At 42.1% G+C, this 16956-nt stretch overlaps 1 protein-coding gene across 2 annotated transcripts in view; it reads right to left on the bottom strand.

The window, feature by feature from the left end:
- LOC135250736 (synapse differentiation-inducing gene protein 1-like) overlaps nucleotides 1-16956 on the bottom strand; it is a 25393-nt gene extending 8437 nt beyond the window's left edge. The window contains exons 1-2 of one of the 2 annotated variants that reach the window (XM_064327355.1): nucleotides 15717-16956; nucleotides 9141-9654 (exon numbers count right to left, since the gene is read on the bottom strand). In XM_064327355.1, coding sequence (XP_064183425.1) covers nucleotides 9141-9563 — 423 coding nt within the window. In that variant the 5' untranslated portion in view covers nucleotides 9564-9654; nucleotides 15717-16956. The remainder of the gene's footprint in view (nucleotides 1-9140; nucleotides 9655-15716) is intronic. The other variant, XM_064327363.1, reaches the window with a different exon arrangement.

Below are 16956 nucleotides of genomic sequence, written 5' to 3'. Positions count from 1 at the left end.
CCCCGTCATGCTCGGCAGCTGGGCATCCCGCGCTCCGCGGGGCAGCCCGGATTTGTATTCTGTCAGCGCCCCTGAACGTTCTGACAGATAACGGCGGATTAACTGATTGTTTTGTCCTTGCGAGGTGGCCGGGGAAAACGGGAAGACAATGTCATTTACGTGGCGAATTGCTTTTTTCAGCTCAAGAGACACGATTTCTCCTCCCGCACCTCCCCCGCTCTAAATCTTCTCCGCGGTGGGTTTTGGGTGACAGGCGACCAATATTTCAAGAAACGGGCGACATTTTCTCCGGGGCGCCCTGATCACGCACGCGTACGGTACGCGTTCCTCCCCTGACGAAAGGGGCTGATGATGTCTGCGGGTCAGCGTGTCTGACACGGAGGAGCGTTATCGCGGCAGTGACCTTTCAGCGGAGACGCCACCGCCTCTGGGACGCGCCCTTGCCCGCCGTTGTTTGTGTAAATGAATGGCCTGTTGGGAGAGGAATTCATTTGTTAGTCTCATTACTCTCTGCGTCGGATAAAGCCAGGGGACTGGAGGGGGGGAGCCGGGGGGCGAGGTGGGAGGGGTTTGGCGGATAAATGGAAATTGATGTTCTCGGCCGAAAATAAATGAGGCAATTTAGGGAGGACGAGAGGAAAGTCAGGGAGGCGGGCACGCTGGGTTTCCAGGTGCACCGCCTGTAAAAGCTCTCCTGCCAATTTCCGCGCGAGGCCCAGCGTCACAGGAGAAAGTCATCAATAGCACTTGCTGACGCAGGCCCGGTGAGGTGAACTTAAGGAGGAGCACGCTCCTTTCTGGCGCATAATGCTTGACCTACACGGCGACGGGCGCTCGCAGGCCGGCCGCAGCGGACCGGGACGAGGCGAACCGCTCATTCGTCTTATTAACGCCACGCGGCCAGCGCCAAGCCGAAATCCCACCCTGGGTAATGCGCGGATCTTTGAGCCGCTAATGAGTTCGGCTGATCGATGGCCGCGCTCTTCTCCGCCATATGACGAGCCTCTCGCTCTGGAGTCCGTCCGAGGAGCTCCGCGGTGATTGAGCGATCAGTCGCGGTGGGGCCTGGCTCGGAAATCACGCCCCACTTTGGGTGCCACGGAGAAGCATATGACGAGTTACAGAATGACAAAGTGAAAGTCGGGAAGCGCAATTTCGCTCTCATATTTTCAGTCATTAAATTTAAATGCGGACCGCTGCTTTCTTCTCATCCCGAGGTTATCTTTGAATGATTTCCAGAAAGAAATATAATGAAGGAGAGAGAAGCCCTGAGGCCTGCCAGCGAGCAGAACCTGCTTTCCCAGTGCACAGCCTCACACCTCACGCATAGCCAATCACTTTGGCAAAACTTTTCTCTAAACACCCTTGCCTGTATTTGTTTATGCAGTATATGACACCATTATACGCAACCCAGGTTACATAGGCTACTGTTCGGTAGATCTTTGTTCAGTTGGGAGCCTCTCAGCAGTGTTTATTTGGGTGTTCTTCTCAGTGTCCTGTTGGTCTATGAGTTGGGTGTGTATTTTCATCTACAGAACCACTCCACTGTAAATAGTGAGTGATGGATGAGTATGGGTGTAACTGAGTATAACTGATCCTGTAGAGGCGTTGTGCAGAGACAGCGGCTGTACCCTTAGCTCACGTGTCTGGCTGTTCCTCCCTCTCTCTGATGCTCCCGTGACTGAACCGGCATGTCCAATATGCCGGGGTAAGTAAATCGCCCAAAGCAGGGATGGCATCGCAGCTCGCTCGCGCTCAGTCCGCCCCCCTGCAAGGCCAATTAGTGACAGTTGGGGACTCTAGCAGGCCTTTCCACTGGCATCACAGTCTAATGGATATTCAGTGTGCAGCTCCTGATTTCCAGACTTGAGAGAAACAGACCGTCCATTCGTGGCTCAGAGTCCACCGTTTCTCTCTACCCTTGCCTAACCGCGTAAACGGCGCATGCCAAAGCCTGCACACTGATTGGATTTTGTCGTCAGCAGGGCGCTCACAGCTTAGACTGAGACCTGTTAGTAATCATAGCGTGCAGGCTGATTAAGAGAGATGGACCACTACGTGAAAAACCGATCTGCAGTGAACGGGCTGTGCATCGCAATTTTGTTCGCTTGCCCTGGATTGTTCTTGCTGCTGGATTAAATCACAAAGGTAATCAGTCGGCTTGTGGCTCCAGACAATTAAAACAATGTGAAGAGAGAAGCAGTGCGTCCTTCCCTACCCGCCAGCTGTGTCAGTCTGGCATTTGTTGCAAAACAACTGCTGTCTTTTGTGATTGACTTGCGTGGATCAAGGAGATCTTTCTCAGCTGGTGATACAGCCTGCACTGTGAGATTTGTTCACCCTCACCTTTTCCTTCATTTTGTGGTCAATGTGTTCATCGCTTTTATAACCAAACACGCATTTCACATACAAGTGTTCTGATGTTCCTGGCTCAAGCAGCATCCTAATGGACAACAAGAGAAGCCTTGCTGCAATATAGGCATGTTTATCTGGGTCAATTCTTCCATCTGTCAAGCTGGGACACTTAGTCGGTGAAAGCCATTTATTGAGCTGTTTTCATACCAAATATCCCACTGCCTGTGTGTGACTTAATTATTATTGAGTGAAAATGTTTGGACTTTTTTTGGGCTGTTTTTAGCCAATATGCTGCGATCATATGACTCCATATTTCTTTGTTCTCTATTGCCTGTATCATGGACCCATTTCTAAAGCCCAGATATAGAATAAACAAGCTGTTCCCTGGGTTTGATTTGACACAGCACTAAATCCAGTGTCCTGATTAATTATCTCTCTCTCCCTCCTTTTCCTGTCTTTTCCCCTCCCCCCTTCTCTCTTTCCCTATCTCTCCCTCACATGCTCTCTCTCTCCATGCCTTCGGGGTGAGATATCACCATTAACCTCTGTGCTTCATTTAGCATCCTGGATTTTAATGGGATGTCAGACCCTCACTGGGATGTCACTCAAGCCTAAATGAAACCAGCCTACACTGAACCAGGAGGCAGACTTGTTTATGTACACCTTCTGTGTGCTATTTGGGGTAGCATTGGGGTGGAGTGGTTAGCGAACCGAGGAAACCAGGGCCTCGTTTCATGAAAGTGGTTTGGGAGGATTGCAATATCTTGTCTAAACCAGTTTCACAAAAGTATTTTGGGTAGAATTGGAGTAGAGTGGTTAGCAAATTGCAAATAAAAAGTGTGATGACTACAGGCTTCTCACGCATCCAATTCTTTCCTGGCAAATAAGCCTTGCAAATAAGAAAATAAGGATTTTCTTTGATAGTGCAGAAATTGCGGCATACTCCAGAAACAACTTCTGTGATCGAGGAGATGAGTTGCTCAAAATATATAAAGTGCCACTGCATTATATATTATGTTTATGCATCCTTCTTGACATAAATCTTATGTCAAACACTAATTGCAGCATGCCTCTGCCAGTCTCACTTCAAGTTTTCCCTTACACGAAAATAGAACATACATCAAGTTTATTTATAAAATATATTTTAGGTATATTTTTAATAACTGGATTTGCTCATTTTCAGTATATTTGAAAGTATTGGCTAGAACTATACTTTAAGTATGCCTGAACTACTTCTAAACTGTGTATTCAAAAGTGATCTAAGTTTACTTCTGGAAAGTAAAGTGGAAGTACACTTCCTAGAATTCAGCTGAGAAATAGTTTACTCAAGGCATGCTTTCATTAACCTCTTTAAGGATTAACTGGTCTGTGTTTCCTGGCAACAGGCAGCTTTCTTGGGGTTGTCAGACCATGCCAAGCCTCTGAATCCAGATTCATCTATATTATAGATTCTATAAAGTGACGACAACTCCATGCATTGTAATGTGGTTTGTGTCACCGCTTTGTCACAGGTGATGTTACTGATGATGGATGGCATGTAGGTGACAGTGGGTTACTGTAGGTTTAAATTTGATACTGCAAATACCAAAATTCCTAACATTACTATAAAGGCTATGCTACAGTATATTCAGTACAGACTACCGGGCGAGACCTAATAGTTCAAATAAAACAAATAGTTGAAATTACATTTCTTATATTAAATTGACCACAAGCCTAATTTTTACACTCTCCAGATCCTCCTTGGAACCTCAGATGCTGACATCCGTGGCCAGCCACGTAGACCAGAGGAGCACTACAATGTTGTGCACAAAGCATACAAAACCAAAACAAAGCAGGAAGATGAGAACAATAGCCAATTTACCAGTTGCCTACATGAACACGCTATTTGATATGCGGTTGTGTTTGCCTTTGTAATTTCTACATGAAAAACTCAAAAAAAAGAGCAACAATAATCTATTGCTTCTTGCAGATCTCAGTTTGCACGTCACAACTTCTGTTGTGTATAAATACGTGCTGTAAGTTAGGATGATTCCAAGGGCCCTTACTGACAGGGGTCCTTGAGAAATATTAGAAAACAGACTTTTCTGGGATGGTGGAGCTCAACGTGAGATCTTTTCATGGGGCCTGAAATCCCTAGTGGTGCCCCTGTATCCTTGTGCTCATCAGTCTTCAGGCCATCACCAACTGTCCATGTATTTATGCAAATCCAGTTAATGATTGTAGAATAACATTTTAGTACATTGTAAACAGGATATTTTATGTTGGATGTACATGCATTTAGATTAATGGCCATTAAAATATGTGCACAGATGCCATCATAAACTGATGGGTAGGGTTTAAAACTGCAAGTACATTTTGGTGCCTGCTGTTTTCTTCTTCTTTTTTTTGGCTGATAATTTATCATTTAGCGGCGTGCCAGTGTACGAGCCTGTGGTGTGCCCATTGGCGTGACAACGTGGAAAATGTTAACACGCATCACCAGCAGCTTCGGATTTACGGTTACATCTGAACCTTGTAAAATTGATGGTATTTCTCTGCCTTTCAATAGTGATAATTATCCTGGAATTGCTTTCCTCGAGGCCTCATTAATTACTGCAGCGTGGTGCCGATGCCATCGGAGCAGAGAGCCAGGACCGACCCTGCCGTGAGGGTGGACCTCGTGCACCCAGCTACTTCCTGTGGCCGTTTATCACACCCTCCCAACTGCAGACTCCCAATAACTCATCATTACCACCCTCCCGAAGGAGTTGTATTGCCATCCATTGTATTGCTCAAGTAAAAATCGTTGGGAACATATTTATACGCATGCGATGCAAGTACGTAGGCGTTATGAGCATTACGAGCGGGTCCTCTTGATGTCTTGCAAAGGAACTCCTGCTCCCACGCATAATGCAAAGTCATTATGCAGTATGTGCGCAGGACAGGGGGTGTACAGCCCACCTCAGACCTGCGCATTTCTGAAGCATAGCGCAGCTCACGGCTCTGGGTACTTCAAGCGACGCCTGAAAGCCCGTCAAGCATGAACTCACTCTCCGAATAAAGTGCCAAAAACACAGATAAAAGCATCCCTTGGCCCTTTCATCTCCCCTTCGACAAGAGCGTCAGTGAATACGTATGTACCAAATTAAGAGAGGAGTGGGCGGAAAGGCGTGGCAGAGCCCTGTCACACCTGCTGCCCATCGCCAGTGCCTGCTGCTCCATTGCATATTTTATGTCTGTATTTATTTATTTATTTATTTACTTACTTATGTTTTATATCCACCACTAATGAGTCTGGAAGCCAGAATTTGGCAACACATCACAGTCATTGACAGCTATGCTTTGCTTAGAGAGGATATACATATTCTTTATATACAGCGCAGTCTGTAAGCATTTGTATGGCGATACAACTTTGTTGTCTTGGCTCCGTAGTCCAGCTCATTGAATTTGAAATAAAACAATGAAAATGAGGTTAAAGTGCAATCTGCTTTTATTAAAGGGTATTCTTATACATTTTGGTTTCACCATGCAGCAATTACAGCACTTTCTATACACAGTCCCCCTTTTCAAGGCACCATAATGTTTTGGACAAGTGGCTTCACAGGTGTTTCTGATTAGTCAGGTATGTTCAATTGATTCCTTAGTGCAGGTATAAGAGGGCTTTCTGCATTTAGTGTTGATTCTAGGCTTGTCATTGCCTTTGGAGTCTGTTATTGGCATTTGTCTACATGGGGACAAGAGTTGCACCAATGTAAGTCAAGGAAGCCATAATGAAAAGCTATGATAAAGACTACGCCAGCATAACCTCAGTGTGTTCACCGCAAGATGCAAACCACTGATAGGATGCTCATGTGAGAGTTTGCAACAAAGTACATTAAAAAACTGTTGAGTTCTGAAACAATGTCTTTTGGGCAGATGAGATGAGTATTAATATATACCAAAGTGATGGAAAGAGGAAAGTGTTAAGAAAGCAAGGAACAGTTCAGGATCAGAAGCACCATCTCTTATTAGTGAAACAGGGTAGAGGTAGTATTTTTGCTTGGACATGTATGGCTGCCACTGGAACTGGCTCACTTGTCCTCACTGATGATATGACTGCTGATGGCAGCAACAGGACGAATTCTGAAGTGTACTTCAGAAATATCTACTCCGATCCATGCAAATGCGCCAAAACTCAATGGACAGCGCTTCACCATGCAGCAGGACAGTGACCCCAAACATAGTGCTAAAGCAAACCAAGGACTTTTTCAGGGCCAAAAAGTGGAATGTTCTTGACTGATCAACTCCCATCACACTTCCTGAATACAAGTGAACATGTGTTTCACTTGCTGAAGATAAGACTGAAGGCAGAATGCCCAGAAAAAAGGAACTGAAGATGACTTCAGTAGAGACCTGGCAGAGCATCACTAGGAAAGAGACCGAGCATCTGGTGATTTCTGTCGATCACAGAATTCAGGCAGTCACCAAATGCAAAGGACCTGTATCCAGTTAATAAATATGAAAACTTTATTTCAGATTATGCTAATTCGATTATGCTAATGAATACTTTGCTCCTCTAAAATGGGGGATTATGTATAAAAAGGGCTGTAATACCTACACTGATCTCATCACTTTACATTACATAACAATTTTATTTGGCAGACCCTTTTATCCAAAGCTGCATACAATAAGTGCATACCGAAGGTCTTTGGAACAACTACAGGTCGAATAAGGTACAATTTTCATATACCATCAGTTATTCATAGCCATGAACATCAAGTCTAGTTCACACAGTAAGCACAGGCTAAGTCAGTACAGTTATGGCAAACCTGAACTGAGGCATGATTACAAGAGATATGATAAAGAGCTACAATATAAAGATGACAATTCAAGTACAACATGAAAGTGCTAGAAGATCAAGATACAAGTGATATAAGAGAGTGATACTTGTGGAGGAGTAGTGTTGAGTTAGTTTATGGTATGGTATATACTGTATGTCTCCAGACCATGGTGGAAATGGGCAGTGACTGAGTGGTTCCTTGAGGAATGGGGAGTTTGATCCACCAGTGGGGAGCTAGGGTGGAAGAGCTCCATGGACGGGACAAGGAAGAACCATTCACCCAGATAGTAGGAAGTGCAAGTCACCGGGCATGGGCAGGACTTTGAACCTGACCCTGGCGACAACAGGCAGATCTCTCAATATGGATATAATTACCCTTAAATTAAAGCTGATAGTCTGTACCATATTTCATTTCAAAGTCAATATGTTGGAGAAGAGCCAAAACAACAAAAATGCATCACAGTCCGAATATTTATGCACTACACAACACACACATATATATAGTCTAAAAATTTTAGTATTTTCAAATAACTTAATCAAGACATGTCCTCAACAAAAAATATATCTCGGGCTGTTTCTACTTACAAAATGAGGTGATTTATGAAGGAGCTGGAATAATAGGGCCAGTAATTATGCTCTTTTGTACAATCATCCGGAGATGTATTTAAAGCCAGGGTAAACAGCCCCATAGAGTCACCCTGACATTTGTCCAGCTGTTTTGGTTCAGTCCATTTACAGTGTTCTATGAAGCACATCAATGCCTTTCCTGATTGAGATCAGTTTTTCAGGTTTTATGAGAGAGGTCTCACTGCTGTTGTGACTGGTTTGGTTTTGTGCATGTGTACGAGTGTGTGTGTGTGTGTGTGTGTGTGTGGTGTACAGTGCACGTACAGACGCCTATGAAAATGTGAATGTGTGTGGGTGGGTGGGGTGAAAATTATGGTTTGAAATGAGTTTGCAATAACAAGAAAGCAGTTATCAGAGTAATCATAAATAATCACATAGTACCTTAATTTTAATCTTATTACTTTTCAAATGTCGCTGATGTGGCCATTAAAGTTATAATCATCAAAATAATGTCGAAGAGTACAGTAATTTGTCTATTGAAGATTAATCCAGGTTTGTGCATGTGGTCAGCACTGAATACTATCCATTATAGACACCACCATGCTGTAAGAGAGCATGCCCATATTTTTGTATTATTAGTTTGTGTGGTACCTTTTCAGTTGTTTCCTTGAGAAATAGGTGCAATTTAGAGGCAGTGTGCGAAGCTTTTTAAATGGGTTTTTCGGGAGATAAAATCAGGCTTTTATGACATCCTAATGGGAGACATGGAGGTCTTGATTTTAGTCAATGTGACTCTTGGCCATTAAAAGTAGTAGAGCATACCAGGCTCAGGAAGAGCTTGGATATACAATTCTGTCAAGAGAGAATGAACAATAACAGGAGTTTTAAATGCATCTGCAGGTCTCCCATTCAGCTCAGGTTTGACAGGTACTTAACGGTGGGGATTGTGGGTGGTGCTGTATCATGATAAGAATGATCTCTCTTTGCCAAGAAAGCATAAACACAAAGTTATTGTCATTTTGTCACTGGCAGAGTTTTTGACACAAGGACACACCAAAAAAGTTATTCAAAGAGACGAAATGCATATTAATAGAAGATATAACAGTCTGTAGCTGTAAATTGTGAAGCCTGTCATTACTTTAAGCTGAGAGGGTCATTGCCAAGGATCTTTACAATACACAAATTGCTTACACTGCAGAGCCAAGCACTTCCTAGGGGGCCATCATGCAGAATTATTTGCTCTAATTGTTTCTCTTAAAGATGTCAATTTGAAATTGTGTAACATTTTAACTTCTTAATCCACAAGACTTGGAAATGCTAGATGTAATGGTCTAGATGTTATTGAATAAGGATGACATTAAATAAAAAGCTAGACCCTCTTTACCTGAACCTACCTAAATCGGCATACCCCTCTTCTTACCTCATATTCATGGTACTCCTCCTCCTCCACCTCGTAGGACACAGTCTGGATCTTCACGTCATTCTCCCCCAGTAGCTTGGCTTGGGGGTCTTCGGTGGGCGTGCACTCGGATGTTGCCTCCTTGTTCTCCGTGAAGGTGGTCTCGCAACACTCGCTTTTATAATCCTTGCCTTTGACGCTGACGTCGTCCTTATAGAGGATGAAGTTGGGTTTGTAGAAGGCCTCCACAGCCAGGTGCAGTGAGGTAGCATCCAGCAGCTGATGGGCTTTGGCCTTGCCCCCACCGCCCGTCACAAAGTAGTTGATTATGTTCTCCTGGTACTGGTTGTTGGGGAAGTCACCTTTGTAGCCGTAGTCGCCCTTGACCACGTGCTTGCTGTTCTTGTCCAAGAGCGGGTTCTGTAGCTCGCTCAGGCTCTCCATGGTGGAGGACTGGTCAGGATGTCCAGCGATGGGGAGAAGGGGCACTGAGACCGGACACAACAGGTGCTAACAATAGTCACTAAGCTGGGAGCTTCAAGGAGAAAGCAAACAGAAAGAGGAGAGGTTACTGAATGTGATTAATCTCTCAAACTGAGAGCATTTTATGCATGTTTGGCTCTACAGAGCTGAGAGAGGTTCAGCTAAGCAGGCTGTCTGTAAGGAGAGGCAGTGATGTGAGGTCAGGTGGACACGGTATGGTGACAGAACAGCACACCATTTGTGAAATTCCAGGATGTGCGTCAGTGATTTAGGTCTATTTTCAGATGCAATTAAATATTTAATGGGAAGTAAGATTGTGCAAGTTTTGCCCAGCTGTGCCAACCTTCTGCTAGCTTTCCTATTGTTTTAACCCTGTATATTTACCCTGACAAACCTGGCTAAAGCAACATCTTTTTTTGTTGTTGCTCTATTCTATCCTCTTACAGTATGTCCCCTGTATACAACTCTCATAGCAAATCACTACCTGTCAAGTACAGACCATTGCAGTTTCAGGCCAGATTTCAATTAACTTCAGTTTACGTGTCACTACACCTCAAGAAAAGATAGCACATTTTGATGGGTTTGAAGGGGAATCAGCAACACAGACAATTTAATTAAATGCCCAGAACACACTGCTTAGCAGTCCAGAAACGCCGACAGCTAATAAACCAAAACATGTTAATAATGAATTTTCCACTGTTGATGCTTGACATCTGATTGATGTGATCATTGTTTAATGGACAATGACTTAGTTCGTGATAAATAGGGAAGCATATTTTGGTCCTGCTTTAATTGCAGTATTCCTCTGATTGTTTCCCTATTAATCTGCTGTAAAAAATATAAAAAATGACAATTGGACAAAACGGTAATGATTATTTCACTCTTGGTAATAATTGCACTGGAACATTCTCCATAAATTATTTGATTATGAGCATGAGGTAAGACAGAATGCAGCCTATGCTTAAGGTTTTGGTTATCTAGTACAGTGCAAGCAATGCAGTTCATGATCTATATGAGTATATGAGTCATTTCCTACATGGAAATCCTGATATAATATTATTACTACATCTTCAGTCTATGCAGTCAAGAAGCATGTTTGAAATTCTGTTTCATGCGAAAGGCCTACACACATATACTTTATACATTGTACCAATAAAACAAACTGCTAAATATGCTGTTGGCTTGCTTTCAGAAAAAAAACCCAGAAGGCCTGCATTATAGAAGCAGCCAGCCTAGCCACTTGGTATGTAGACTACAAGAGTGGATTTCATTGATCTTTGACCCTGACACTATCAATACTCGACCTGCCAGCACTTCTCCTGAACCAGCCTTCTAGCTGCTACTCTAACAGCACACTCACACACTCTCGGGTGCATGAACCGAGGATGCAATCTGTATTAAAATATTCGCAACAGCACAAAGTTAACACATTGTTTTCCCCACAATGTCCAGACAGGTGTACGTATAAATACAAAAAGGCAGATGTTTTGGGGTTCAGAGGTGCATTTTGAACATCTTCAACAACGTCCCCCAGGTTGTTTGCCCCAGGTTGCCATTGCTACCCCCCACCCACTCCCAGAGTCATATCTGAGAGACCTACATTCAGTATACAAATGGACCTCAGTGGTGTAGGCAAGTGGTCCTCAGTCCAGGCCCTAGACAGCGACAGTATCTGCTGGCTTTTGTTGTAACTCAGCACTTGAGTAGCACATCAATTGATCAGTTAAAGCAGTTGATTACACAGCTAACTCGGGGTTCCTGGTTTCTTGGGCCTGAATTAGTTGCTGATCTTAAGGCAAAAACAAATCCAACAGACTTCCAGGACTGAGTGTAGACTGGTGTAAAATAGTAGAAAGGCTTGCCTCTTGACTCATGAAAGAAAAATAAACACCAGAGGGATATATTATTTTTAAAGCAGAGCAGGAGAAAAACTGTTCAAATCAACACTGACTGCATCAGCAATAATAAAAAAAAGAGCCATTGTCAGGGGACGTCTCTTAATGTGTGAAATCAGCTTGCTGTTATAAGCATCTCATTTTCAACCTAATCTTGCGTTCTGTGCGTTTAGGCAAACACCCCCCCCCCCCACTCTCTCTCACTCTCTGTGTGTCTGTAGCTCTCTTGTCTCTCTCTCTGGCTCTCTCTGGCAGACAAGAATTAGCATAAAAATAACTAGCTTTCTCTGAAACTCATCAGGTTGGTCTCTGGAGAGGACCATGAAAAGTGCCTCTTGTTGAGCAAATGAATCTTTCTCAATCCCACTAACTGGGGTTATGGTGAGCAAATACACACTTAATCCTTCAGGTGTTCAGTTTCATCCTTCTATTATTTCAGGCAATTAAACACACTGCGGATCATCTGTCACATGTTCTACTCTTTCTCGTACCAGAGGATGTGTGTGGTTGGGCGCTTTTAGGAGCTAAAGAGGCCTATCTACTAGAATAGATCTAATAACATCTGTGGGTTCCACCCAACTGTATCAGCACGCTGTTCTCTCCGATTTGCAGCTGTGTTGACATGTTTTGCAGAATAATTTTAGGAAATCAGCATTAAACCACCATAGGGCTGGGTGAATTGAAGCTCTTAATTATATTTTTCCTATAAAATGAAAATGTCTATTTCATTGAGATTGTGTTCCTTGTTTACATACTTGGTTCTAAATCGATGCTGGCACTTTAAAAGAAAACGAATTGTTGATGTTTCAGAAATGGTACGGTCATTGAAAAATGATTTTGTTGTAATGGCAAGGTGGATCAGGGGGTGATAAAATAATAACAAATGCCTATGAGCATAGACTGATACAGGTGCTACTGATTCACACTGCTCAGTCTTCACAATTCCTCTACATCCAAAGTCAGGTATGAGCTTCTTCAACCTCTTGAGACATTGTTATATTAAAATGAGAGGATATCCTTTCGGTGAGTGCCTCCACCCCCTGAGTCCACTGGCTCTTTGTTGCCGCTGGCAACTCAGTGTTATTTTATGGGCTGCCGTCCTGTTTATATCTGTTCCTTAATATGGAGCAGAGAAATGTGTCTGACACAGTGAGCCCATGTTTGGAAATTAAATTTTAATCATAAATTCGCTTTCTGCCCTCAGCCTACGGTTCCCAGAGGTATGAGCTCTTTGACCACTTCTTGTCGTGATACCATGGCTGTGCCAGACTGTCTCTTTATGCTTGCATCAACCTATGTGTTTTACATATGTAAAAATGTTTGCACTGTACCGGGCTCATCTTTGTACAGACTCTAGGTATGCATGTGTGTATTGTGCCATGCATGTGCATTATTGTGAAACAGAAAGTGAGAGAAATAAGAGAAAGAGTAGCACTGAGAGAATAAGATTTAATTTGTGTGCGAGGTAAGGCGAGGAGACAACACTCAATGAGAGAACAGACAGTATTCCTGTGATACTCTAGCTCCTTCAAACAAGACAGTCCTTTATTAGCTCCCAGAACTGGCTGGCTGTCAATCAGCTGGTGTCTTCTCAAGTTAATAAACAGGAAGCCGACCACTGAAGGAGGAAGTGCCATCTGAAGTACTTGCAATGTACCTGAATACCGGCGTGTTTTATCTGTCATATCATCGCCTTGTATTTGTCACATTTCTTCTCTATCCAGTGATTTCAGACACTTTGCTTAGTGCGCCTGTTGACACAGTTACATGAAAGATGAGTTGCCATGTAGAATTGCTTGATAAAAAGGACCTACTGTCAACCGTTGGCAGAGCACCAGTTTGAGAATGTAAATCATCAAGCTTGAGACTCGTTTGTGCTTCTACTCCTCAGAGTAAACTTGCTCATTCAAATTGAGCCTGAATTCCACTTGTTTACACCGCTCATTTGCTGAACATGACAGCTGTGTGACATTGTTGACTTATTTACAGGATACACGGTAAATTACCATGCAAGGATGTAACGGAGTCAAACCCTCAAGTCTAGCACGCAGTGTTCTCACCTATCTAGTAAACAATTTGCCCGTGGCTGGCATCATTGCTCCACTTGTTGCCTATCACCCTTTTCCAGTCATATAAGTAAATGTATATCCACTCCTCTAATGTGGTTTTTGGAGCATGCGCATAGCCTCACCATTACATCCCTGATGTGTAGTATTCTTTCAGGACAAATGGACCTCCACATGTCATCACACCCTATTTATAGGCCATACCCCATTAATGGGGTCCACATCAGTGAAACTACAGGCATAATCCTTGTTAATGCAGCTTATACCTGCTGTGTGACTGCAAGGGTTTATAAGGCCCAGCTACAATTGCTGGTACCCAAGACCTCTCCATCGTGTGTCGGTAGGCCCATGCCAATAGAAATTGAGTGGAAAATCCCAAGTAATCCTAGTACATCATGACACAGAAATTGCCCAGAAAGTTAGTACCCTCTTTCAAAACTTCACAGTGGTGAAGTGGTAGCTTACTGTATTACATGTCTTTACAAGAGCTGCCCCCACCCCCACCTGCTCCAGCTCAGATGGTTTTTGCCAGCAGGTGATCTCAGAATTAAGAGATTTCTTTCTTTTTTTTCATTTGGGGACGAGTCAGTACTTTCAGTATTTTCAATAATCTGCAAAGCAGGCCGTCAATGGTTGCCATTTCCTGATCACTCTGCTAGACCATTACTACAAGCAGTGACATTCTTTTATCAGGTTATCAATCATAGTTCCCCTTGCTGAAGCACCTCTATGACAGCTTTTCTCTCATAGACACTTAATCCAGAAACAGAGAAATATTATTCTCTGTACCTCTTCTTTGTCCATTCTAACAGACGCAATCAATAACAGACAATGAAATGCTTGGATTGGTGATTATATTAAACTCCCATTGAAGGCAATCTTAATGTTCTAAGAGACTCATTTAAGCTCATGCACACAGTAGAAGTCTCATTGACTTGGACAATAATGAGGAGACAGATGTCTAAAGACTGCCTTCAAATCTAATTCATTCCTAAAGCTCTCTGCCGAATGAAATAAATTATATCACAATCACAATGCTATAAAATTACACTTGCCTTTGTTCAGGAAGAAATTTGGAGTTCATTTTTAATGGGATTTTTTGTTATCTCTTTCTGGTCACTTTCCATCGTTTTGAAAATAAACTTTAAAAAAAATTTTAATTTAAAGGACGTTTTCATCTGCACTGCTATGCAAATTCTAAATGTTTGTGTGTGCTGCATGCCTAATGCCAATGCAAACTACAAATGCCTGTGTTGAATAATTTTGGAAATTATAAGTAGGCTTTGTCTATGGGTGCACATCTCTCATTGAATTGCATGTTTCTATAAGGATGCAACTCTACCACTATCTTGATATGAGGACATTCTATATCAGAGTGCACTGCATTACAAAAGTGCTACTTCATGTCTAAAAATAATTTATCAGTAGGATGGATGTCAGATACTGTTTGCATGTGCATGTATTGCTTATAAGAGATTTAGGTATAGATACTGTAGTTGAACTGTGATTGCTCCATCCCCTTCTAAAACCTAAAATTTTGTCCAAACTGAATCCAATGCATTCTAAATCTTAATAAAAAATATATAACCATTAAATATTTAATTTATTAGCGGCAATGAGACCTGTACTTTGTAGAATTTTCTTATTTGCTATTTTTTGGTCAAGTTTTATTTATTTTATTGTACATTTAGAGCTCCCACTGCTCTCCCACTGTTACCTTTCAATGTTCAAAATTCACCTCATAACAATGGCATAGCAGCCTCAGTAGATACAAGATTTTGAAGCCCAAATAACTATGTTCAGTTGACATTCATAGCGTATTCGTGTCACCTCATTATTTTAATGATGATAAGAAATGTGTACTTTGATTCTTCGTAATTAACTTTTTATAACGTAATTAATGTGCAGAAGTTCTTTACCACCTGTCACATATAGTTGCCAGAGTTCATTCTTGTCAGCACAGCATGCTGTCTACTAAGCAAATGTGAATGCAAATATGAAAAGTTTTATTTTTTTCAGTCACTTATGAAGACCAACATATAAATGTTTGATACCATTTTAGTTTCCAAATAGAACTGTAGCTATTCATGATTTTGGTAACATGAATCCAAGAATGTTGAGCATATAAAGTTTGATTAAAACGATTGACTCACCTATTAATTCCAGAGAATCCAATTGCTGTTTGTCTGACCGTCATCCCCGTGTAATTTTTAAAGCATGAAACAAAATGATGAATGTTAGGGATTCAGTTCTTTCGTAAGTGTTCGTACGCCTAAATGATCGAGGAAATTAGAAAACGGTTAAATCAAGATTCCTTTGACGGTAGATTGTTTCATGCAGTTGTCCTCAGATGCAATATACTATTGTCAGAGCCGTAACCACTGTGAAAATGTGCGTCCACATTCATTCTGATGATCTTTAAAAAAACATGTCTCAGTTTTAAAGCAGTATTCTTCTTGGTCTTCAGAACGTAAAAATGACCCTTTGTCGAAATCTATGACATACTGCCGAAATTGTCATTGACATTTATCTTATCCTTCTTCGAGGCAATAAATGCTATTTCTGTATGATCAATACTCCAGTATGAACGCACCGGCATTCAGCATGCCACAGGAAAAGGATGAGAGACGTGTTTCAAAACCTGTGTCCCACAGAAGTAGGAAAAATGAGATTTTTATACATACGTCAGTGCTTTTAACCGACAACCCATTTAATTGTACTTTAACATAAAATCGGTTTAGAAAAAGCATACTAGATACGGGTGTTTAAGCGGAGGATAAAACTACACATGCTTTCTTACCTAAAGAGAGAAAAAAAGTGTCCCGTTTGCGATAATATCACGCAGAAATCCGTAATTTTAGACATTCTTCAGCCCTGGGCTCAAAATTTGAGAAAATATTTATATTATATAGTAACTCATCTTCATGGCTATTTTGCATAAATTAAACCAGTCTGTCGTTTGGCAGCAGGTTTTCGTCTTTCCAGTGCGCGACTAAAAAAGTCACTATTCAGCTCACTGGTATTCACACCCAGGTCTTCACGCCCAGTGAGCTGATCGCTTCATCTTCCCCCTCTAATAATGTATTCGACTGATATGGACGGATATAATATCATCCTATGCCGTCGCCACAGACCATATTTTGGAATGAATCTGAACAGATATTCAGGTTATAGATGTGAATATATATTTCCTGTACTACTCTAATGTTTGGTGATACAACTGACTCAAGAGCCTTCTTTTAAAGCAGGCAGTTCGTTTTATTTCAGTGATTTCTGAGGCAACGTGTGTTTTGACTACAGACATGTTTTTGTGCGACCTATATTGTCGCAAATTCCTTAGACTTGAAAAGTCACAAAATATAGCCTACCCTTGAACTCTTCCACTGTTTCCCT

Source organism: Anguilla rostrata, chromosome 1, assembly GCF_018555375.3.
Source record: "Anguilla rostrata isolate EN2019 chromosome 1, ASM1855537v3, whole genome shotgun sequence".
NCBI classification, from domain to species: domain Eukaryota; kingdom Metazoa; phylum Chordata; class Actinopteri; order Anguilliformes; family Anguillidae; genus Anguilla; species Anguilla rostrata.
The sequence above is the reverse complement of the archived record's forward strand: the minus strand, read 5'-3'. Positions and strand labels throughout refer to the sequence as shown.